The sequence below is a fragment of the Lepisma saccharinum genome, chromosome 26 (assembly GCF_977018435.1).
Source record: "Lepisma saccharinum chromosome 26, izLepSacc3.1, whole genome shotgun sequence".
Taxonomy (NCBI): Eukaryota; Metazoa; Arthropoda; class Insecta; order Zygentoma; family Lepismatidae; genus Lepisma; species Lepisma saccharinum.
In genome coordinates, this window is record NC_139254.1 from 17438628 (window position 1) to 17462309 (window position 23682).

The window sequence follows — 23682 nt, forward strand, 5'->3', positions numbered from 1 at the left end:
ATAGGTCTTTTTTTCGGCACTTTATAGGTCTTCAACTTCCGAGTCCTAGTTATCAGCTACTATCGGATTAAAAATTATAGATACTCGAGTTTAGACTGCAATTAAAAAGTAACCAGTAGACCTAAAAAAATAAGAGTCACATCAAAATTTGGCTTATTCAATTCTGCGTTAATCTATGCTAACCATTTTTTTTTCCAGTATGTCTAATATTTTTTATCGTCCTGAGAACAAACGAAGTCCCGGTTTTTTGGAGTTTTGCAAACTATCGCTCTTCTTGAAATTCTATAAATCAAAAACTGGTTCGGTCGTGTTGAAATTTTAGTATGGCGCAGGCAGAAAGGTTTTAACCCCAAATCCTAATTTTCAGATTTTTGAAATTTGTCAAAAAAAACCGTTATCGGTATACTTTCCGTATCCGGAAAACGGATTTCTTAAAATTTTCAGGAGAAATTACTTACCGAATGCAGTTTCTTTAACTTTTGGAAGTTCGGAGAAGTGTTTTCTCGCATCGTTCATTGAATTTTGCCGGTAAATCATCTATTTTTCGATATAAATGTGTGGCCGATGTACGAAAGCTGTTGCATCCATTTCCTTCCAGGTGGATGTTGCATGTGTGTGTTGTTGTAATCCCGGTAAATCCCGGTCAGTGTTTCCAAACACGTGTTTTTGTAACTGAAGAAGGTACGTTTCCACAAATGGTTTGTGGGGCTATGTGTCAATGGTTCGTGGGGCTATGCGAGAATGGTGTGTGGGGCTACGCATTTTTTCTAAACCATTTTTTAACTATTCTAACCTAAATGTGACCCAACCTAACCTAACCTTACCGGAAATGGTTCGTGGAGCTATGTATGAATGGTTCGTGGGGCTATGCGTCAATGATTTGTGGGGCTACGTAGGTATTTTTTGGTGGAGTGGGGTGGAAACACTGCATGCCGTCTACGGTAGTGAAACTGTGACCGCCATTTACCCTGTTACCGAAGGGAAAAGGAAATGAACAAAACTTACTTCATACGTCGAAAATATAGATTATTTCCGTGAAAATAGCGAAATACCACCTTCAGCAATGTTTCTCAATGCAGAATACGTAAGTAGGAATATGGAAAGTGACATAAATAGAGAGTTTCAGGCGTTTTCCGGATACGGAAAGTTTACCACGTTATCATCAATTTTGTGAAACAACTTTTTCTTAGTATTGGGTAGTCCTACAAATACAACATTGCTCTTGATTTCAAACCCTTTGCATCTGTTTTTAAAATCCGTTATCGGTGTCAATTCACATTGAGAAACCGATTTTATGCAGATTCTTTCTTATTCAGCGGAGTAAAGATGTACGCGGAACGTGACAACTGCACACAGCGATGTTCATTGAACCGTGGAAGCTGCCGGACTGGTACAAGAGTCTGTGCTTTAGCAGCAATAAACAATAGCATGAAAGTATTACATTTAAGGCAATTTTAACGATGGGGAATTAATTGTAAACATGTTAAAATTTCTCTGCCAAATGGGCAAGTTCTTGACCTAACAGCCGATATGGCGCATCTATTAGCAAGCAGTTCATTCTTACCAAGTAGTTTTTCTTGTATGTACGCATTGCTTGCATTGTAGATTTATTTTTCTGTAGTTTACGGTTATTACAAGCATAAGAAAACAGATTTTCTTTGTGACGTTTCAGGAGAACACACGCTCCTTTCATCAGACATTTATTTTCACTTCGACTAAAGATACAGTTATACCAATGGTTAGCAATATTTTAAACAAAAATAATCCAATATATATATAGCCCCAATCCCACCACTCACTCACTCACTCACTGACATAAATGTTCTCCATGAAGGAAGCCCCGGAGGCGAAAAACGCCCGATTACGACCCCCCATGAAATCGTCCCAAAAGGCCGAGAAAATTCAAAAATCTCTCAATCGGCCCTTCCTTAAGGGTGAAAATGCCCTTTTCTCACGTCCTTAGCAACCGTTGCCACGGGAATTTCTTTTGCACACATTGTTTCCTTCAATTCTTAATTGTCCAGCTACATTATATTTCTCACAGATAATTAACACACAGATGAATCAACTCCTGGTTTTGAAAAGGTGCCTGAAACAAGGGTGACATCTACATAATAAGAAGTTTCAGCCCAGATACAATTACGTATATATTGTTATACTCAATGCGTAAATATCTGCATCTGGCTTGTTTCAACTAAATGTTTAGGGGGTATAATGACATGCAATTCCTTATAGCTTGCCGTGCTTGTTGTTCACCATGGAAACGGACGTTGCTAGGGAACTTAAAGAAAGTTTATTTTCACCCCGAATTCTACTGTAAGGGAATTATGCTAGAGTTTTCGATTGATTGATTGATTGATTGATTTGGTGTTTTAAGTCCACTTTGTGCACAGTATTAGAGTTTTCGAATTTTAAAATGTGAGCATCAGAATTCATTGCAGAGGAGAGATAGAAATTTGCGAAGAATGAAGGAAAACATTTCTTTATTTCAATTATGTTTAAAAATGTAAAACTGACTACAGAAGTAAAATGTTACTTTTCCAATTTAGTGTCGCTATTGAATTCGTTTACATAAAACATCTAACTAACTATCCTGAAACTGTTATTACTTACCCAGCTTATTATTAAGAAAGAAACCAATAATATTTTGATTATTTGTACATATTACAGCGCATACACACATAAATTTACGTTCAAAACTTTCCAAATAAGCGAACCACGTCGGCGAGCGCACGAGACGTGGCCACAGGCCACGTCGAAAGTGCGCGAGTCCGTTATATAATGGATGTTGTCAATGTTACATTGTTGTAATATAGCAACTTAACTGTGAAAAGAAGCAGTCTGTTATTTTTATTTCAGATAAAAAAAAATGATCACATAATTTTTTTATTTAAAATTATGAATGCCAAATATCATCAAGTAATTCAAAGTCATCTTGTTTTCACAAAGTCTCTTGATGTTTTCTGTTACATTAAATTTTAAAGATGGTGGCTTGCTCCATTTGTGAAAGAGAAAACTCCATACTGGATCTATGTTGCCATTTTCATTATTTAATTTATTCCAGTGTTCTTCTGCAATGAACGAAGCTTCCCAGACATTCAACTCTATGTTTCCCGTCAATCTTTTTAAAACCCTTCTCTTTTTAATCGAATGCTTCTCTTCGATGATGTGAGCTGACAAACCTGTTCTTAGGTTTAGATTTATAATGTCCAAATCGTGTTCATGCCATCTTATTGCCATTTTCCTTGTTCCCCTGAAACGTCACAACGAAAAACTGTTTTCTTATGCTTGTAATAACCGTAAACTACAGAAAAATAATTCTTACCCAGTGTCCCACATAGTTGCTTTTTATTTTCGCGGTCACTTGCATCATTGCCCTTATTTCATAAACTCTTATTTTTACTTTGTCTGCCTTTTCACACGTTCTGTTCTTTGTTATAGCCATATTTGTAAAACTTCTAGCCACTTTTCCCACATCCAGGTTTCTGTGCTATATAAAGCGTCGCACAGAATACTTTATTAGTCCCTTCCTTATTTCTATCTCCAAAAATCTACAAATAAACAATTCTTCTATTGAGGCTTGTTCGGTTCTTTCACCTCAAACTCTCACGCTTCGTTTACCTCTGATAACAATTTCCTTTCTTCTTGTTCATTTCAACTCGTACTGTTTTACAGTGGTAATTTAACCCCACTAACATGATGTCTATGGCATTATTTAATCCCAGTGATGTGCCGTACACTGTAAGTTTACGTCTACATGCGTTGTCTACACGTAATCTACGCGTAGATTACATTGGGTTGTAGTTTACATAGACTACGTAGACAATCTACAGTGCTTTAAAATTAATTTTCAAGGCTTTCATGAAAGGAAAGTGACATTTTCAACTATACTGGTTCTTAACGAACTGAAAAGAATCCTATTTACAACAAAATGTATTTTCTCTTCTATCATCAACTATGGAAGAAGATAATAGTATGCAAGAAAGAACAACAGATGGCAGTCGTGAGGCAAAATTAGTCTTTTCCCCATAAAACACTAGAATATTTCCTATGTTAGGTTTGTCCTAAGTGAGAAATTGTTCGAATTTGGAAGGGAGCGTATGAAAAGTTCTCCTCACACATCAATAACTGATACGCAGTATAATTTTGTTTTACTTCCACGGCTCCCTTTGCTAAGTTATCACCTTTCGCCATGTTGTTTACATAGATTACGTAATCTACGTGTATAAAATAGTCTACGTGTAGAATGCAGATTATCGTTGTTTACGTGTAAACGCACATCACTGTTTAATCCTATAGTTCAGGATAATTAAATAAGTTTGATAAAAGTTAAGTATTCATATTATTGACGTGATATTTAAGTTATAAAACATTCACTTGTAGTTATTTAGTATAATTTTATCATTCGTTTGTATTTGCTTTTTTTTTGCTAACTTCAGATACGGACAAACTAACGGAGAGATCACGAAAGATATAAAGCTATAGAAAGAGGGAATGAAAATAGGGAAAAAGAAAGGAAGAACACTAAGAGAGAGAGAAAGAGAGCATGAAAGAATATAGGAGAAAGAATCAAAGACAAAAGAAGATAAAGAGCAACGGGGAAAATGGATATAACCAGAAAGAAGAATGAAAAAGATTGGCAGAGACAGAAAGGGAATAGAGAGTTAGAGCACGATATTATAAAAAACAGGAAGAGATAGAAAAAGAGAGGGAAGAACGAGAGAGAGGGGGAAAAATGGAAATTTGCAAATTTGTATTTATTGTAACATTTCATCGTATGTATCGTTGAAGTACTTTGTGAAGATAATGAATATTTACTTGCTTTCCAGTTCTACGATCCGAATGAAAACCGCTATGAGGTGCCGATTGAACTAAACCTTCCGAATTCAGATGCGAAACCAGCTAACCCTTTGTACTCGGTTGTGGTGACAAATGACACCGGATCACCATTCAGTGTGCAAGTACTTCGCGCGGAAACTGGAGCAGTTCTGTAAGTGTTCAATCGTCTCATCTATGTTGTTTAGGCTTATTGTCCACTTGTTCGTACACTCTAAGGTTATTCTTCTGATCATGTTTACTACGATCGTTGCAGTTCTTTACCTGTGAATTACAGACCCACAAAATGGTATTTTCTTGGTTTTGTTTCTGCAGTGACGGAGTGGTTAGCACTGTGCGCTACGACGCTGGGTGTGTGTACCTTCATCAATTCAGTCATACCAACCACATCATTGTGGTTAGTTAAAAGCGACGTTATGCAAGAAAAATCAAATCAAGATTTGTTTCTTGTTTGTATGCAACAATGCTACATGTTCCATAGAAGAACAGACGGAGAGAACACGAAATAAAGTAAGAGAAAGAGGAAGAAAAAAGAAAGAAAGATAAAGTGAAGATATCAAGAGAGAGAGAGAGATGGGAGAGAGAGAGAGCAAGAGATAGGAAGAGAGAGAGAGAGAGAGAGAGAGAGGAGGATAGGGAGACAGAGCAAGAGATAGGGGGAGAGACAGGAAGAGAGCAACAGATACGGAGAGAGAGGGAGAGAGCAAGAGATAGGGAGAGAGAGGAAGAGAGCAAGAGATAGGGAGAGAGAGGAAGAGAGCAAGAGAGAGGGAGGGAGAGGGAGGGAGAGAGGGAGGGAGAGGGAGGGAGAGAGAGAGAGAGAGAGCAAGAGATATGAAGAGAGCAAGAGAGAGAGAGCATGAAATAAAACGTGAGAGAAAAACAAAGACAAGCGAGAGAAGTGACTATTGGTTCATTTGATTTATTTTAACTTTGCTGTTCTCCCACTTCTGCCTCATAGCGAAGATGAGAATGAGTGATGATCTGATGATACTGATGAAGGGACGCACAAAGAGCACCCATGTCCAGACAGGGATTTGAACACGAGGCCCCTGGCATCGTAGCGCGCTGTGAGAGAAATAAAAAGCGAAAAGAGCGAGAGAGAAAGATAGAAAGAAAGAGAGAGAGAGAGAGAGAGAGAGACACTGGATGAAGAGTTTCTTTGTTTGAGTTTTATGCACAGAAAGGCTAATCTGGACAGTTTAAAGTGGGATCCAAACCACTATGTGCCTCCACCGGGTATCGAACCCTAGGCTCTTTGATTACAAGGCAACGACGTTACCACCACCTGGTGGAAAAATTTGAAAAGAAAGGTAAAGAATATGCGGGAAAGAGAGAAAGCAAGAAGGAGAATTGGGAGAAAGACAAAATGTAAAGAGAATATAAAGACAAAAATGAAATAAAGAGATAGAGAATGTGTGTATGACAGAGATATATCATAATGCTGTTATTTAATTGTTTCGCAAATGTTTATTTCAGTTTCGACACGGGGATAGGAGGCCTGACTTTCGCCAATCAGCTACTGACACTTTCCACTAGGCTACCCTCTGAAAACATTTACGGCTTGGGAGAAGATTCCCACACTCGCTTCAGACAGCGGCTTGACCAGACGACCTACCCTTTGTTTACCAGGGACGAATCTCCTCCTGTTCAACAAGTATGTTAACTTCTTATCTTTTAACTTAAAATAATCTTGTATTGTTTTAATATAATGTGAAACCTTGACTCGATTCAAAACTAGTGGCCTTTAGTTTGAACTCTGGACGAGACATTGAAATCAGGGTTGTTAAAGCTCCAGGAACCCAAAAATTCTAATGGGTTCTATTGGATTCCACTGTAGGACCGGAACCATTGTTCTCGCACAATTTTAATTCGGTCCAAGTTGCGTATTGTTTCATTGAAAAAAGGTTCCTGGACCGAATTGAAATACTTTACAGATGAAAAGGTTCTTTACGGTCCAGAACCCATTTACGCTTGCTGATTTTCTCTCCTGGACCTAAATTGACTTTATTTAAAATTCCTGAACCTTTAACAACCCTGATTGAAATGTCATTGTGTTTGCCTCATCATCTATTAATATTTCATCATTCATCAGCTACACATCTGTCAATAGAAACTGTATGAGGCCTTGTAATGTTATTTCTCTCACAACTCGCTATTTCGAGTAGTCCAATTGCAGACAAAATGGCCGACAAACAACACATTGTTCTGCGGTGTTGCCAGATAGAACTAGTTAAAATGGAACTGTTCAGGCAAAGCTCCTTGCAGATGGCAGCACGTCCGTGCGCTTCAGACAGGCAACTGTTTCCACATTTAAATACATGTCGATTCGATTCTGAATGTGTTGGTGCTACATAAAATTAGATGTTTAAATTGATTCTAACATGAGAAATGATGTCGAAACGTGACAGTGCTTTAAAAGAAGAATTTATTAAAAGATGATTGTTTGTCAACTACAATGAAAATATCGGAACTTGAAAAAGTTTTAAATGCCATAGTGTTTGTTTGTCACTTCAAATTTTCCCAATTTAAGTTCTTTTTTGTCATTAGTTGGTGCAGTAAAGAATAATACATAATAATTCGTGCCAATGTACATTTTTGTTGATCTTAATAATTATTTTTTCAAAAAAAATCATCACATTTTTTAACATGGTTATTAAAAATGGTACTCTGTTTTATATATAAATTTATAGAGAAGATTAGCTATTAAAAATATTCTGTTCTTTGTACGTACTGTACAGCTATTTTTGAAAGTATTGTAGACAAAGGTAAAGAGAAGGTAAGTACAAGGGAAAATATATGTTTAATATAAAGAAAACGTACATTAACCTTAAATTTTTGCATAGGGCAACTGCCCTATTATGCGTAACATTGAAAATATTTTTCCTTCTGTATTATTTGGAGAGTTTCTCCGATTAATACACTCGGAGTTAGAGTACACATTTTTGTAGAATCAAAATTATTTTATTGCCAGTGCATGGGATCGAAATGGCCTAAACAACACAAAGCTCAATACTCTTTGCTCATGAACAGTGGCGGCGGTTGGGTTCCAAAACTGGGATAGCTAGGTTGCAAAACTGCGGGACAAGGACAGTTTATTTTCTCTTGGGAGATGAGGGGACAAAAGTTGCAAACAGTGGGGGGGGGGGGGGGTACTGCCCACGCCTCCCTAATCGCTGCCACTGTTCATAAACATGTATCTCGTCAAGGCTATTCTACTTCAATATATTATTTCTTAACTTGATGTTATATACGAGGGGTATCAAAAAATTCGTGCAATCATCTGGAAGGAAACAACTTTGGACAAGTACAAAATGATGGTGGTATTAGTCCTTCTACACATAGTCGCCATGCTTGGCGACACATTTCTGCCAGCGGTCTTTCACCTTGCGTAAACCGTTTTTATAGAACACTGCAGTTTGGGCCTGAATCCACTGTTCCACCTCAGAAATGATATCATCCCTCGTGTCAAAGTAGCGTCCTTTGAGTGGACGCTTCATTTCCGGAAAAAGAAAGAAGTCACTTGGTACCAGGTTTGGAGAATATGGAGGGTATGGCAAAATTTCTTATCCTAATTGAAATGTTTTCGAAATGGATGCATGGGCAGAATGGGCTGGTGCGTTGTCTGCCAATAGCAGCACTCCTTTTGTGAGCTTTCCTCGCCTTTTCACCTTCAATTCTTCACGTAACCGAGCTAGGAGATCACAATAATGGTCACTTGTGATTGTGCGACCCTGTGGCAGGTAGTCCGTCAGGATGACTCCCTCACAGTCCCAGAAAACGGACAGCATCACCTTAGCGGCTGACTTGTGCACTCTTGCCTTTTTGGGGGGCGGTGAGGAGCTGTGTTTCCACTGCTTGCTCATCTCCTTTGTTGCTGGGTCATAAAGGTAGATGCAGCTTTCGTCCATTGTAACCAGTCTGCTGAAAAAATCCTCTTCATCCAGCTCACAGCGGCCTAACATCTCTAGTGCTGCTTCCTCTCTAGTCCTCTTCTGGAAAGGGGTGAGCAATCGTGGCACCCACCGTGCCGACACTTTATGAAGGTGCAGCTGGTGATGGATGATATTCCAGATGGACCCATAACTAACACCGATTACAGCCATCACACTTTCAATGGTGATCCTCCTGTCTTCCATTATCATCTTCTCAACTCTCTCCATCAACGTGGCATCATTTGTAAAGGACGGGTTCCTGTCCTAGGGGCACCGGAAATTACCATGTGACCGGTTTGGAATTGCCGTTTCCACTTGGAAACCATGTCATAGGATGGGATTTCCTCTCCGTACAGTGCTTTCATCTCATCATGAATTTGCTTCGCTGCTTTCCCCTGGCGATTCAGGAATTTGATGACCCTCCGTGCCTCAATTTTCTCAATCATGACACTTTCCTTTATTCACCTGTAAAAAAAGGATAGCAATAAACATCCAAAACAGACAAAAATTTGTGTGCTTAACCTAGAAGGGCCATTGTACAGTACACATGTCCGAGAGAGTTTCTAGTTTGTTTCCTTCCAGGAGATTGCACGAACTTTTTGATACCCCCTCGTATATTTACCTGTCTAGTGTATACAGAAGAAAATGTACATAATTATAACTCAAGACACAATACAAAATTCTGTTATAAGCTCGACACACCATCAATCATATTACGTAAAACACATAATAGTTATAAGTATTTAGGAATTATGTTATACAACATGTTACCAGGCTGCTCACAGTGTCTCTCGTAAAAAATTAAAAGTGTACTTCAACTTTGGTTTAAAGAAAAGGTCTTCTACAAACTAGAAGAATTTGAAATCCATCCCAAAAATGATTTAATATTCTAGAATGTATTGTATTGTTTATTTCCTATTTTATGCATTATTGTTATTATGTATATTGCCACTGCCATATTTATATTATTTCATCATCACCAGTGGCGTAGCATGGGCATTTCGGGTGGGAACGCCAAGTCCGAAGGAAAGGTCGGCCCTTTTTTGGTTAATAATTTACTTATGGAATTAGTCGCCACAGGTGTTGTTTATTTGCCTGAAGTCAGCTGGGTTTGCAATAAAGCATCATCATCCATGCAGTTTTTAGCTAGAAAATTAGATGCCTCACTATGCAACAAATATTTTGAACTCTGGTGTTTTATACCTTTCGGCATGACACAAATCATTATAAAACCTACCTGAATCACAAGCCTCTGGACAACAGTAGACGTCATTGTTGTGAATGATTTAACTAATGATTGATTTGGTTTATTTTACTTCGCTTTTCTGCCACTTTTGGTTAATCGCGAATATGAATATGAGTGATGATGATATTGATGAAGGGACACTCACAAAGAACACCCGTGCTCACCCCGGGATTCGAATCAGGGGCCTCTGTCGTCTTGGCGCGCTGTGAAAAACACTCTGACACGGAGGTGGGTGGATGATCCAACTATCGTACACTCTACTAACGTAACAGTGCCGATTAGTAATTCAGACCACTGTTTATTACATCTTGAGAATGTTTTTTAAACATTTTAAAATAATTTTGTCCAGAGACCATTCGATGTTAAGAGTTTTCAAATGAATGCTAAACATTTCCATTGATACAATATGAAGCAGTTACATAATAACGAAAAAATAATAACCCGAAAAACTATTATTTTTTTATTAAGTGGTAGAGCAGCTACAGGCTGAACTTCTACCACGAGGACTTCAAAAACTTATTTGACAAAAACTGTGTTGATCTTTTAGTTTTTAATGCACATCGCTGTTCGTGCGATAAATTATACAATGCAGTGGCCATTAAAAAGTTCTATATTTCAGTTTGGTAAAGTTACGTCAGTCAAATATTGCGTATTGTAGCAACACATAGCACGAGTTGCATGAGCGCGAAGAGCGAAGAACCGGGTAGGAATTCTACCGCTGTCGTCTGCTTCAGAAGGCAGGAAGGGTCACGTGAACCAATCACGTAGCCCTCTGCTCCATACGCTGGCGTAAGAGAGAGTATTTGGGCGGGCCCGATGGCTAGAAACCGCAAAGGATAGGCGGTGTGAGCCACGATAAAGCAAGCAAGCAAGAGTATTTGGGCGCGTGCTTTAGAGATCCAAGCTTTCCCTCCAGAAAGGCAGCAAGGAATATAGGGTCCTGTACGCCGAACCTGCTCGGCGTACGGCCAGGAAAGGCATTTGAAAAAAATGCTAGAACGAGTGTTGTTAGTAGAGCGTTGCAAGCGGATCGCGAGAAATAACTATTATAATGCCATGAAGGTCAGACATATATGAAATTAGTCAAGATTTACTTTATATTTACAGCATTTACGCATTTTTGAAATTTTAAATCTGGGAACGCCGGGCGTACGGGCGTACTATAACGCTACGCCACTGATAATCACTAATATTATAATTGTCATATGTCTACATACTCTTACTTTATATACACATATACTCTCATATTATCTATATCATATTGTAGTTCCATGTAATCCCTCTCTCTATATATAATTATATATTTACATATATACAACAGAAAATAACATGTAACCAATAACTGACGACATCTATTACATTGTACAATGTCTAACGATGAATAAATGTATTGTATTGTATTGATAAGAATGTTATTTCCGGAAACTAACGAAGCAAGGTTTACCGAAAACATTTTTACGGTCGATTTAGCTGAGAAAGATTTCACTTTGGTGAAAATAACGTTGGAATTAGACCCAGCACGATGCTTCAATGTGAAGCAAACGAAATTCTCTTAAGGGAGGGGGCGGGGCACAACTATGGTGGTGCCGCCACCGGGAAAGTTTGGTAGTGAACAGACCCATTGCGGCGATGTTCCTTATCTTTCTATTTGCCATTTGAACTCTGACCTTTAATGTAATTATTATAAAAAAGAATTGCTGTTGTTCCGTATAGGAAACATTCCCTTATAATAATGCTGTTACATCCTGCTTTCCGATTTTAACATTCAGCTTTGTAAGAATCACATGTTGAAATGTAAATATGATTCGTTATATTTCCAGAGACCTATCAACTTGTATGGAGTTCACCCTTTCTACGAGTGCATTGAAAACGATGGGAATTCTCATGGGATACTAATTCTGAACAGCAATGCGCAAGGTATGTGCTTTCCTCTAGAAATTCTTACAATCTTTGAGTATTTCTCATTTGAAGAATATTGTTTGTTCTCTAATTATATCGTTTTATGCCAATATGACATATTGTCCTTTCCGTGGACGTCATTCATTACATAACTGTTATGTTTTTATGTTGACATTGACGTACCTTGAGTTGGATGGGGTTACATATCAATGCTTCTCGTTATGTTACACGGTGTTTCGGTATTGCTGGACCAGCGCCGATCTATGTACAGGGCGTTTCATAATTCCCTCGGGGAACATTTGTAAGGTGGATTAAAAAATTGGCTATTTACTCTATTCACTGACATGCTCTCATCCTCGAGGATGAGTTGTCCTCTGAGGAACCGACTTCTGAAATCCCGGAGGGAATTATGAAACCCCCTGTATATATAGATAGATTTGATTTGATTTTAAAATTGTAGGTGCGTCAGCACTCAGGCTATTTTGCACCCGTCACATTATATGGGGTACAGCCCCTTACCTTTACAAATAACTTACGTTGTATAACTAAAATCTTGTAATAGGGCCAGTCGCCAGAGCCTCGTTCGTCTGCAAAATGCAGTCCAGGGTGTACTACGTGAAAAGTCACCCCTTTCACCCCGTATATAGATAGAGAGGATGTGTGTGTGTATATATATATATATATATATACACATATATATATACATATACACACATTATATATATATATATATATATATATATATATAATATATGACACACACAGATAGAGAGAGAGAGAGGCGCGAGGGAAAGGGTTACATTTTTCTTTCATTCATTTACACGCACGATAATTTACCTATGAAAGGTTAAACCACTGAAAGATCTGTTGTATTGAAATGCTCACTCAGCCTTCCCGATGTCGTAGTTCTGACGTCGTTGTCTTGCAATCAAAGGGCCCCAGGTTCGATACAAGCGATTTACCATGTGTATGTGTATAACCTTGCTTTTGCCGTGTTTTAATATGACTTTATATCATTCCAGAATATCAACTGTCGCCTTCTCCATCGTTCACATACAGGACTATAGGTGGCGTCTTGGATATCTTCATATTCTTGGGACCTGAACCAGAGTCTGTGATATCTCAATACACAGGTGTTACTGGGAGGCCCACCTTCCCCCCATATTGGTCCCTTGGCTTCCAGCTTAGTCGATGGGGCTATACCAACGTCGAAGATGTCCAAACTGTGGTCAATCGCACAAGGAGTTGCAATGTTCCTCAGGTAAGACATGTCTTGCCAACAGTTCACGAAAGAGTCGAAACGATTATAATATAAAAATCAGTTGGCAGCTAAGAAATATATAAAAATTATTATTTTTTACGAAGCTTTGGTGTTGAAAATTATTTCAAATTGACTACATTTTATCCAATTTCAGTAAATTCAATTTCAATTCCAATTTCAAAACTCACTTGTTTTAAAAGAGATATAAAAGGTGGCCCAAGAATGTAATCGAAATACTATTTCGGTTGCATATTTGGGGTTACTCTGTATATCTACATCAGTGTGCACGAAAATATGCAGTTTAAAAATGACAGAGAGAAATTGAAAGATACAAGGGAAATTAATAGAGGAAAGGGACAGAGAAATGAGTGTGAAAAAGAGAGAAACATGTAGAAGAATAAAAGGGAAGGAGAGATAAGTAGACAAAAAGAAAGAGAGGGAGAGAAGAAGAAAACATACATAGGACAAGAGAGAAGGAGGAAGCAAATCATTTACAGAGAAAACAATAATGAGGGAGTGATGGAGAAAGAAAGAAAGACTCAAAGGAAAGATAAAGAAGTTGGTTATGAGAAAATAAAACAATCAGAGGAAAAACAAAGGTGTTGCATATACACAGGTAATAGACACAAACGGAGAGAGAGAGGAGGAGGGGAGAAGTAGACTGGTAAAGTTATGATGGTTTTTAGGGTAACGTAGAAGTAATTGTAAAAAATGTGTTGCAACTGTTTCTGAGAGGGGAATATGTGAAGAAAACTATGAAGAAAACGCCTGAAGTAATGCCGCCTACTGAGGATGCCTGCTACTATCACTCTCTAGACGTAGGCTATATCTTCAAGTTCAGGTCTGGCTTTCCAACGACCTCGATCCGCTCCAATGGGGTTGGGAACTTCGTGATGGCCATCTGTCACCAGTGAAGATGGGCCAACTCCCTGCACCTGAGCAGTTGCTGAAGTCCATAAAATGCGGCTGCTCTATAACTCAGTGTGCTACCATGTAGTGCAACTGCAAGAAACATGGTCTTGACTGCACTGAATGCCATGGAATCACATGTCATTAATGTAACAGATGCGACAGAAGTGGAATCGGAAAGTGATGATGACTAATTCTGGTGTCAATGCTTTTCCTGCTGCTTCATGCGATCGTGATTGAAGAACGAGACCTTTTGCTTGATCGAGACTTTTCCTTTCGATCATTATAGATCTGTGATATTATTAAATGGAAATATAAAAGTTGGTACAACAGATGCTTTGAAAAATTGATTGGGTGTGTAAATCTTTGTATGCGATTCGTTTTAGATCAGATGTGACATATGCGTACTCTAGCAATGGGTGTGTGTAGACGACAATTTAGAAAGAAAGATGGAGATAAAATATAGGGAGGTAGTAGGCAAAGATAAAAAGAGAGAGCGAGATAGAGAGAATTTGTATATGCTTACCAAATATTTTAATTATAATATAGGAAAAACATCATACACATAGAGGAGGGGGGTGGGGTTGACGACAATATGGAAAGAAAGGGGAGAGAAGATATGAAGAAAGAATCGGCAGAGAGAAACAGGCAGGTAGAGAGATAGATTAGGTAGATAGAATAGATGGACGGATAGATAGATAGAGAGAAAGAGAGAGAATGTTACACTTACGATCACATATATTCACTTACAACTTCTTTCTTTTTTTACCCTTCAGGACGTTCAGTATTGCGACATCGACTACATGGATGGGAAGGGGGACTTCACCTATGACACAGTGAACTTCGCAGGCCTTCCTGAGTACGTGGCCCAGGCACGAGAGGAAGGGCTAAGGTTCGTCTTCATCCTGGACCCAGGAATCCCAACCACGAGAGAAGGCTATCAGCCTCATCAGAACGCTCTAGATGCAGACGCCTACATCCGCTGGCCTCAGGACCAGAACAACGGCGACTACATCTACGGCAATGTAAGTCTTGGTCAGTTTAACAACAGATAAAAGTATTATAGGCAGATGTGGAAGTAAGTGAGCAAAATCTCTGCGCTAACCTCCTGCTGGGAATTGTCCTCCGCAAGAAGTACAAAATAATCCGCTTAGAGGCGCTACTCGTAGTCTTGTTTCCACTTCTTCTGACTAAAAGAATAAGAGATGGCGCTGTTTTCTAGCTGCTAGTAAAAGTCAAGCCTTCACGGTCAGTTTTCAATGCCAAAGCACTGACGTTTTGCAGGTGAATGTTTCCTCGGAAACATCTATCCCTCCGGAGGTCCGGTGACGTCATAGCCCTCGACAGGGTTGAAATTTTACTCTTTTTGTCAGAACAAACAGAACAAAATAAGAAACATTGCAGTCTCCACAGGATGCTGCATCTACCAGAAGTTTTAAGCAGGGTACACCGTTCTGCCCCGGGTTTTCCTACATAGCTATTTTATTGTTTGCACGTACACATTCCACCAGTGGCGGCGATTAGTGGGGGGCGAGGGAGGCAGTTGCCCCGTGATACCACAATCTACATTCTTGACATTGAATGGAGTCACCTGCTTTCTGACTCCTTTTATCACTGTATGACAATTTCCAGAAGTTACAAAGTGATGCCTCTTCTTCCATCTGCCTCTTCTTCCTTCTGCCTCTTCTTCTTTTGCTTCACTGGAATCTGATCTAGTTCTCTGTTTATTACCCTGTTTCCTCCATAGAAGAAAATTACTAAGATATATGCATCTTTTTTCACCATTTGGAAAATCACAAATTATTTATTTCACACTTTTCACCACTGGCGTACGCAGAGGGGATCTGATGGGGCTGCAGCCCCTTCTGAAATTTTGAGAAAATCAAAGTTTTCATATGAACTCGAGAAAACCAAAGATGTAAATGGAAAGTCTCCTTAAAACGAGCCTCGATTACAATTTTGGCCTTTGGACAACTTTTAAAACGAAACTCAAAAACTGCTATTGCGAAACCCGTCCCCCCAAAACGCAGCTATAACATACAGCTTTACAATTCCTGCCCCCTCCGAAACAAAATCCTGCGTACGCCAGTGCTTTTCAGCATATCGATTCCCCATGTTGGCAATATTGCTTGTAGGGCCAAACTTGTCAAAATTTCAATTTTTTTTCCTTGCATAAATGAATGTGTTTGTTGTGTAGAGAGACAATCTCCAGAAGTCTGCAGTCTGCAATATTGGCTACTTTTATCGATTGATTGAATTGTTGTTTTAAGTTCACTTTATGTACAGTAAGGATAATCGGGACTGGACCTGCAGTTTAAAGTGGGATCCGAACCACTATGTGCCTCCACCGGGTATCGAACACGGGACCTCTTGATTACAAGGCGACGACTGCGCCATCGGGGAGGCTGGGTACTTTAAGTTTTATTACCATTGATGGCTACCGGCAGTGGCGGCGATTTGATGGGCATGGGGGGGGGAGGGCAGTTGCCCCGCCCCACTATTTCACTTTTGCTCCTGCACTATGACCTCTTAATGCCAAGCCTATTCTTCCCAAACCCGGTGGAGGCACATAGTGGTTCGGATCCCACGTTAAACTGTAGGTCCAGTCCCAATTAGTCTATCTGTGCATAAAAGTGGCCCTAAAACAAAAACTGAAACTCAAACTTGTCTACAGAGAGAAAGTAAATCGTCCTTGCTAATGCGTATAATTTAATTTATAAGTATATTTATATTCAAAACATAGAATTATCGTATGTTGGCTGTTCATTGGTTCTGGTATAAGAAAATAAAGGAAATTTGAAAACATTTTTAATTTGAGAAAGCAGAACTATCCGAATACTTCTGAGCAGTATCTGCGATTTAGTGCCAAAACGTGGGAGGGGAGGGGGGCTAGGATAGTTATTTTCTCTTTGGTAGACAAGCATTAAGAGGCCATAGTAGGGGGTCAAAAGAACCAAAGAAATGCCCCTAGGTCCCTCAAATAGCCTTCATTGTGTGTTTGTGTGCACACACACACACAGACACACACACATACACACCCCACACACACACACACGTATCTGGCCCCTCCCTCAAAAGACTCCTGGGTTCAGGCCGGCCACCTACCCTCTTAGCACATGTTAGAACTAACAAATACTCTACAGCTGTCGTGACGTGGACATGCGTTATACTAATATATGTCGGAAGAAAAACAAGCAGTAATTAATTATGTAGTGAAAAAATGAAAGACTTAATTTACCCCACTAAAAGAGACGCGAATTACCCCAAATTGCATTGTTAATCAAATGTAGTCAGTACATACTTATACAGTACAAGAGAGACAGGCCTGTATATAAATAGATAAAAAATCATTGTACTTTAAATATTGCTGTAACAAGTGAATTAAAAAGCTTAAGCTTGAACATATCAAACTTACATTGACTGCTTTTTTGCAAGCTGTTAGAGTGTGTCATCAAAAAGACGGCAGACCAACCTCAACTGACGCTCTTCCTGGGCTCGTAGCATGAAGTGTTAATTTCTCTCGGCAGGTGGCAGTATAATGTTAAAACTTGAATTAATTGTTTCCGTTTGGTCCGCCAGTTATAAGTGTGTAAATTTATAGAGACCCGAAATTCCTCATGTTTACCGTACATTATTTGAAAGAATTATCTGAACCAAATTTGCATTATTTCAGACGTACGAAGCGGATATCTACCTCAATATCCATATATAAGTTATAATGTTTTGTTTATACTAGTTGCAAGTCAAACCACTAACGAAAGTTGAGAGGCTATGTTATAGTTACTAGTTACGTGCCCCCATGACAAGTATCCAGACTCTCATTGTTGACATTTTACTTGCATTGTTGCAGGTGTGGCCAGCAGAGGACGTTGGATTTCCGGATTTCTTCAAGAATTCAACTCGCGAGTGGTGGGTGAGGGAGTTGGCAACACTGCACGACACCCTACCCTACTCTGGCATATGGATCGTAAGTATAATACATGGTTAGCAATAGAACTCGGATTTGTATGTAATTACATATTCTATTCCTTTTTAGATACATACCTTGAACAGGAAAATGTCAACGAATTATATATAACTGACATCATTTTGCATAAGTTTTATGTTACATATTTTTACATCTTTGCCAAAATATTATATAGTTTACATATATGCTACTTTACATAAAAACATATTTTGGTATTTTTTCCTATCTTGATCCTTTTTCTTATATTTTCCATCTCTGAAACATGAAGAAGAATATTTGTAGCTCACCTGATGTCATATTTTCTAGTCAATGAGATGCATAATGCTTATGGTCACCTAAAATTTACTGCCAAGTCGAAATTCAGGCTGAAGACCAAAATTATTATTATTGTTTATCAAATGATGCTTAAGTTTCCCCTCCCTCCCTTTTCTGGTTACATATTTTCGTTTCGTTTTTAGATTTAGGCAAAGAACCTAGTTTTTTGGGATCGGTGGACAAGATAGCTACTTTCCTGAACGTAGCGAGTTACATAATATGTTCCCTTGTACAAAAAGTACAACAGTAGCTATGCATTTCATTCGATTGTTCTTTCTGTAGGCTATTTTTTTTACAATTTGTATCTAAAGTTACAAAGAGCTCTCTTACATATTTACATATTCTACAACAATTTACGATGTAAAAAGTAATTAATAGTTGACAAAATTGATTTCTTAAATATGCACACGTTGCTGTGCTTTTTGAGTTTATAAATTTGATACAAATGTAAATTTGAACAACTTATGTCCTTGAAAATTATGTTGATTATGTTCAAATAAAATAAATATGTAGCAGAATTCTTGAAATGCTTGGATACTCGTTTATTTTTAATATTACATATTCTTTAATAGTACATATTAAGGTACATTTTATCAATTATTGTTACATATTTATGTACATATTTTGTACTTTGATATTACATAAAAATCCGCGGTCTAGTTATCAGTTCTTGCAGTCGTTCCGAAGAAACAAATTCTGAAAACAAAAAAGACTTAGAATTTGAGTATGATGGCACCATAACAAATGAGTGATTATGTGGGAATTTCTAGGGGATAGTCACATTTATACATCCATGTGCCATACAATACATATTTGAGCTTTGATGGGGGATAGATTGGTCGACCAAGGGGCGTTCATTTCCCTGTCCCCCTTTGGTGTCGCCACTACCATTTTGGGGTGTAATTTCGATGTTTCAGGCTGATATAAGGTTACATTAAATATAAATAACCATACACTGGGCCTTTATGAAACAATTCAGGGGGCTAAATTACTGAATTACATTCACCGTTCCCTAAATTCCATTTTTTGGTTTTGGTTAAAACAGTAATTTTTGCTAAATTTACATGTATTTTTCTCTTCGTTTTATGCAAAAAGATACTATGATATCCTTCCTGAGATTTGCTCTCCATATATACGTATGTTTACTGTATATGTTTACAATTGATAAGGCTTTCGGGAAAAAATTAAATTCTTGGAACTCGATGACAGACGATTTTTCTTGAATACTATATCTCAAAATGATTCGCAAAATCTCTTTCAACTAATAGTAATAATAATAGAGGAAGAGGGAAAATGTACAGGTTGTTCAAAAAGTATCTTTACAACTTTGCACATAAATTACAAACACCCTATATTATGTACGTTCATGGTATTTGCTGAATATTGAAACGTAAATATCAAAATTTTAATTGATATAGGCGTTGGTTGTTTCTGGTGCTCCAATGACGTATATTATGACGTGAATTATGAAAAGTGGTACCCACAACAGAAAGTGCAGTACAGCGTTTTATTTATCGAAACAACATCTGATAATGGAAACGCAGCGATCTTGCCAGAATTTGTATGGGAAGACCCTGCTTATGTAACGATAATATCCTCTTCAACGTCAAGAAATGTGTCTGCGTTTGACCATCAGATGTTGTATCAATGAATAAAGCGATGCACTGCACTTTCTCTTGGGACCAATGGCGCAACTACAGGAAGGGGCAGAGGGGCAAACATTGAAGGTCAAGGGCACCTGCAGGGGCACAGAGGAGAATTGCCCCCTTCGATTACAAATTTTATGCAAATTAAAATACATTTCGTAAAATTTTCTTGCTCGCTTCGCTGGTAGCCCTGCTTTTCTCATTCTCGTCAGGTTCAGAGCCGTAGCTAGGGGGCGGCGGAGTCGGCCATGGATACCGAGCGATCTAAATTAAAAAAGTTGTAAAAGAGAATGCCATGGCGGCCAGTGCACTATTAAATCAATATTGCTTTCAATTCCAAAAATTGGATCTAAAAATTTTCTTGATCGCTTCGCTCGCAATGTATTTTTTTTCTGTAATTTAATGTATTGTATTTAAATAATATGTGTTGAATACATATTGAATCCGTACACAATTTAGTGTTAGCATGTTGCATATGAATTTTCATATTTTATGTCGCTTCATGTTGCATATGTGTAAAACATATGTTGTACATGAAAGTTATACATGTTATATGTACATAAATAATTATCTTCGGAATGCATTTAACATTCATTTTCTGCCATTCAAAAATACAGTTTGTGTGCTTGTTTTCCATCATTAGCTAATGTGAAATTCACTGTGTTGGAAAAATATTTAAAATCGTTTGACCAAACAATTGCCTTAGCACCGACTTCTACCATCTTTTTGCGTAATTTATGAGGACAATGACTCTTTGATACTACTACTACCACTAATAATAATAATAATAATGCCATTATTATTGTTATTATTATTATTGCTGTTTTTGGTACGTTTATCCTGGTACTTGCCCCCCCCCAGACGAAAATTCGTGGTTGCTCCTCTGCTTGGGACACCACTTTTTCATAATGCACGTCATAATATACGTCACTGAGACACCATAAACAAACAACGGCTATGTCAATTTAAACTTCGATATTTACGTTACATTATTCAGCAAATATCATAAACAGACAAAGTATAGGGTGTTTGTAATTTATGTGCAGAGTTGTGAAGATATTTTTTGGGACCCCCTGTATAATATTTGCGGACGATATAGCCCTGTTAACAGAAGACGAAAGGACGGCGAACAGGATGTTAGAATACTTAAATTCCAACTGTGAACAGTTTGATGAGCTGAGAATAAATTCGAAGATTAAAGCAAAGCTCATTGGGAAGAAACCATGAAAAATAACCGTCAGAATTCCCGACCAGTGCATTGAAACGTTGGCAGGTTCATATACGTGGGATGTTTCATAAGCAGTGGCATGGGCTGCAGGAATTCAAACTAAGAATATCAATGGAAAAATACTTTAATAGAAGGTTATTTGTTGATCTCTGAACGAAACGAGTAAGCGATCGAAAACAAATCTCTGCGCAAGTTGTTACTCGAGAGGGCTTGACCACCAATAAACATGTGCGAGGCAACGGAATTGCGTGGAGGGGGAAAAGCGACTGCAGCTACCAGCCTTTGCAGCAGCGTGCACTACTTCGCTCCTCCCACTCGCTTTCTCTCCTTCTTTACCGCTATGCACGGCCTAGCTACATAGATTCCCGGGATAAAGTATAGTTTTAAACTGGGACCCCAGAGGATGTTCCCTCTCTACGGAAGGACCCTGATTACAAGGCCACAACGCTGGCCAACACGCTATCTAGGACACCCACGAGATTCTACAAGGATTGAAGTCGACTTGTTAAACATTTTGCTAGGTATAGAATAACCTTAAGCTGTCGCTTCCTTCTATTTTCAGGATATGAACGAGCCATCCAACTTCAACACAGATGTCGCAAGATCAGCGAGGAACCTTCAGTGTCCTCAGAGCGATCTCGACAATCCGCCGTATTTGCCAAGTAAGTTCAGTGTGATTGACACATTTATTAATATATATTTGTCTAATCAATCTTAAGCAGCGTATGTGTGTTTCTCGTTGATTGTGCGTGTATACCGAGTATGTTTTTCTTTCCCCCTGACCTCTGCAAAGTGTAAATTTCTCCGTCGCATATTCTCACTTTCTTGTCTTTTAAAAAAAGCTTTGAATAGCGCCCTCTTGCCTACTTCTCGCCTGTGTAAAAGGGGATGAGTGGGGGTTATGCTATCCTTTAGGCGCAGTGGAAGAAAACTGTACAGGGCATCATAATAAAACAACATTTCTTAGTAACGTTCTACGTTTGGCACTACGAACGTTCAAAACATGCCGCTTTGCTGTATGTCTGCAACCCGACATAACATTTGATCGCATCTGCAACGTTGCTTCCTGTCAAACGCTGTTTTACAGCACGAAACAATATCGCAAATGCAATCCAATGTTTGATTGCAAATATACTGGCGAAAAAATGACACCTTTAGAACGTTCGTGGCGCCGAAACGATAAAAAAAATAGCCAATTGTTTGTCTCGATGTCCTCTGTACGTTACTGTGCTATTTTATGACACCCTGTATAGTGAGTTGTAGATTTATTCATAACATATTCCAACATACCTATAGTTTGTGACATTAACATTATCTATTGTAGTTGTTAATGACACATTTTGTCTGACTCGAAATGTCAGGGCTGGACCCTCCTATGTGTCATGTGTGTAATGCTATTTAAGTGTTCAGCATATTCAATAGGAATATGCTGAACACTTTTGCATATTGCTATTGAATATGCTGAACACTTAAGCATATTCTTATTGAATATGATGAACACTTATGCATATTCTTAGTGAATATGCTGAACACTTATGCATATTCTTATTGAATGTGCTGAACACTTATGCATATTCTTAGTGAATATGCTGAACACTTATGCATATTCTTATTGAATGTGCTGAACACTTATGCATATTCTTATTGAATGTGCTGAACACTTATGCATATTCTTATTGAATGTGCTGATCACCTATGCATATTCTTATTGGCATATTCTTATTGAATGTGCTGAACACTTATGCATATTCTTATTGAATGTGCTGAACACTTATGCATATTCTTATTGAATGTGCTGAACACTTATGCATATTCTTATTGAATGTGCTGAACACTTATGCATATTCTTATTGAATATGCTGAACACTTATGCATATTTTTATTTTCACTTTCCTCAGGGAGAGTTTTAACCTTCCCAACTGTTGATCATCCATGTTAGGAGATGATGACAGGGTTTTAACAAATGTTTTTAGATTTTTGAGGAGAGCGGCCCTCTTACACTCTCTGTGTAGAAGTTTTTTTAGTGTGTCCTTACAGTTTTAATGTATATATCCCGTGTAGGGCTTTTTACAATCTTGCAGTTTTAGCCTATCTCAAGGGGTTCTTTGACACCTTTTTTAACTTGAAGGTCATTGTTTTAGATACCGACGTACCAAAAAAAATTAAACTTATTCATTCATCTGTATTCATTTGTTTGGTTTCGAATTTAGAACAAATTGCATACAAAAATAGGATACTTACCACAACAAGGCGAAATACAGTAGATGCGAATGATGCAACACAACCGACAACACGAATACTTAGAACAAGAACATGAAGCCAACACACCAAACACCACCACTCAAACACCGGCCGTAGAACCAGAAACCGATTTCCAGCTAGAATAAATGAAAGAAGAGTGCAAGCTGTCTCATCAGCATGGCAGGAAGACGAAAGGGCA

The 23682-nt window shown here is 38.3% G+C and overlaps 1 protein-coding gene across 1 annotated transcript in view; it reads left to right on the forward strand.

The window, feature by feature from the left end:
- Positions 1-23682, forward strand: part of LOC145979395 (sucrase-isomaltase, intestinal-like) — a 176646-nt gene that overhangs the window by 18924 nt on the left and 134040 nt on the right. Inside the window, exons 8-14 of the mRNA XM_083112264.1 lie at positions 4830-4990; positions 6316-6493; positions 11838-11934; positions 12939-13177; positions 14863-15111; positions 17937-18053; positions 21805-21904. Of these exons, the coding sequence (XP_082968390.1) occupies positions 4830-4990; positions 6316-6493; positions 11838-11934; positions 12939-13177; positions 14863-15111; positions 17937-18053; positions 21805-21904 (1141 nt within the window). The remainder of the gene's footprint in view (positions 1-4829; positions 4991-6315; positions 6494-11837; positions 11935-12938; positions 13178-14862; positions 15112-17936; positions 18054-21804; positions 21905-23682) is intronic.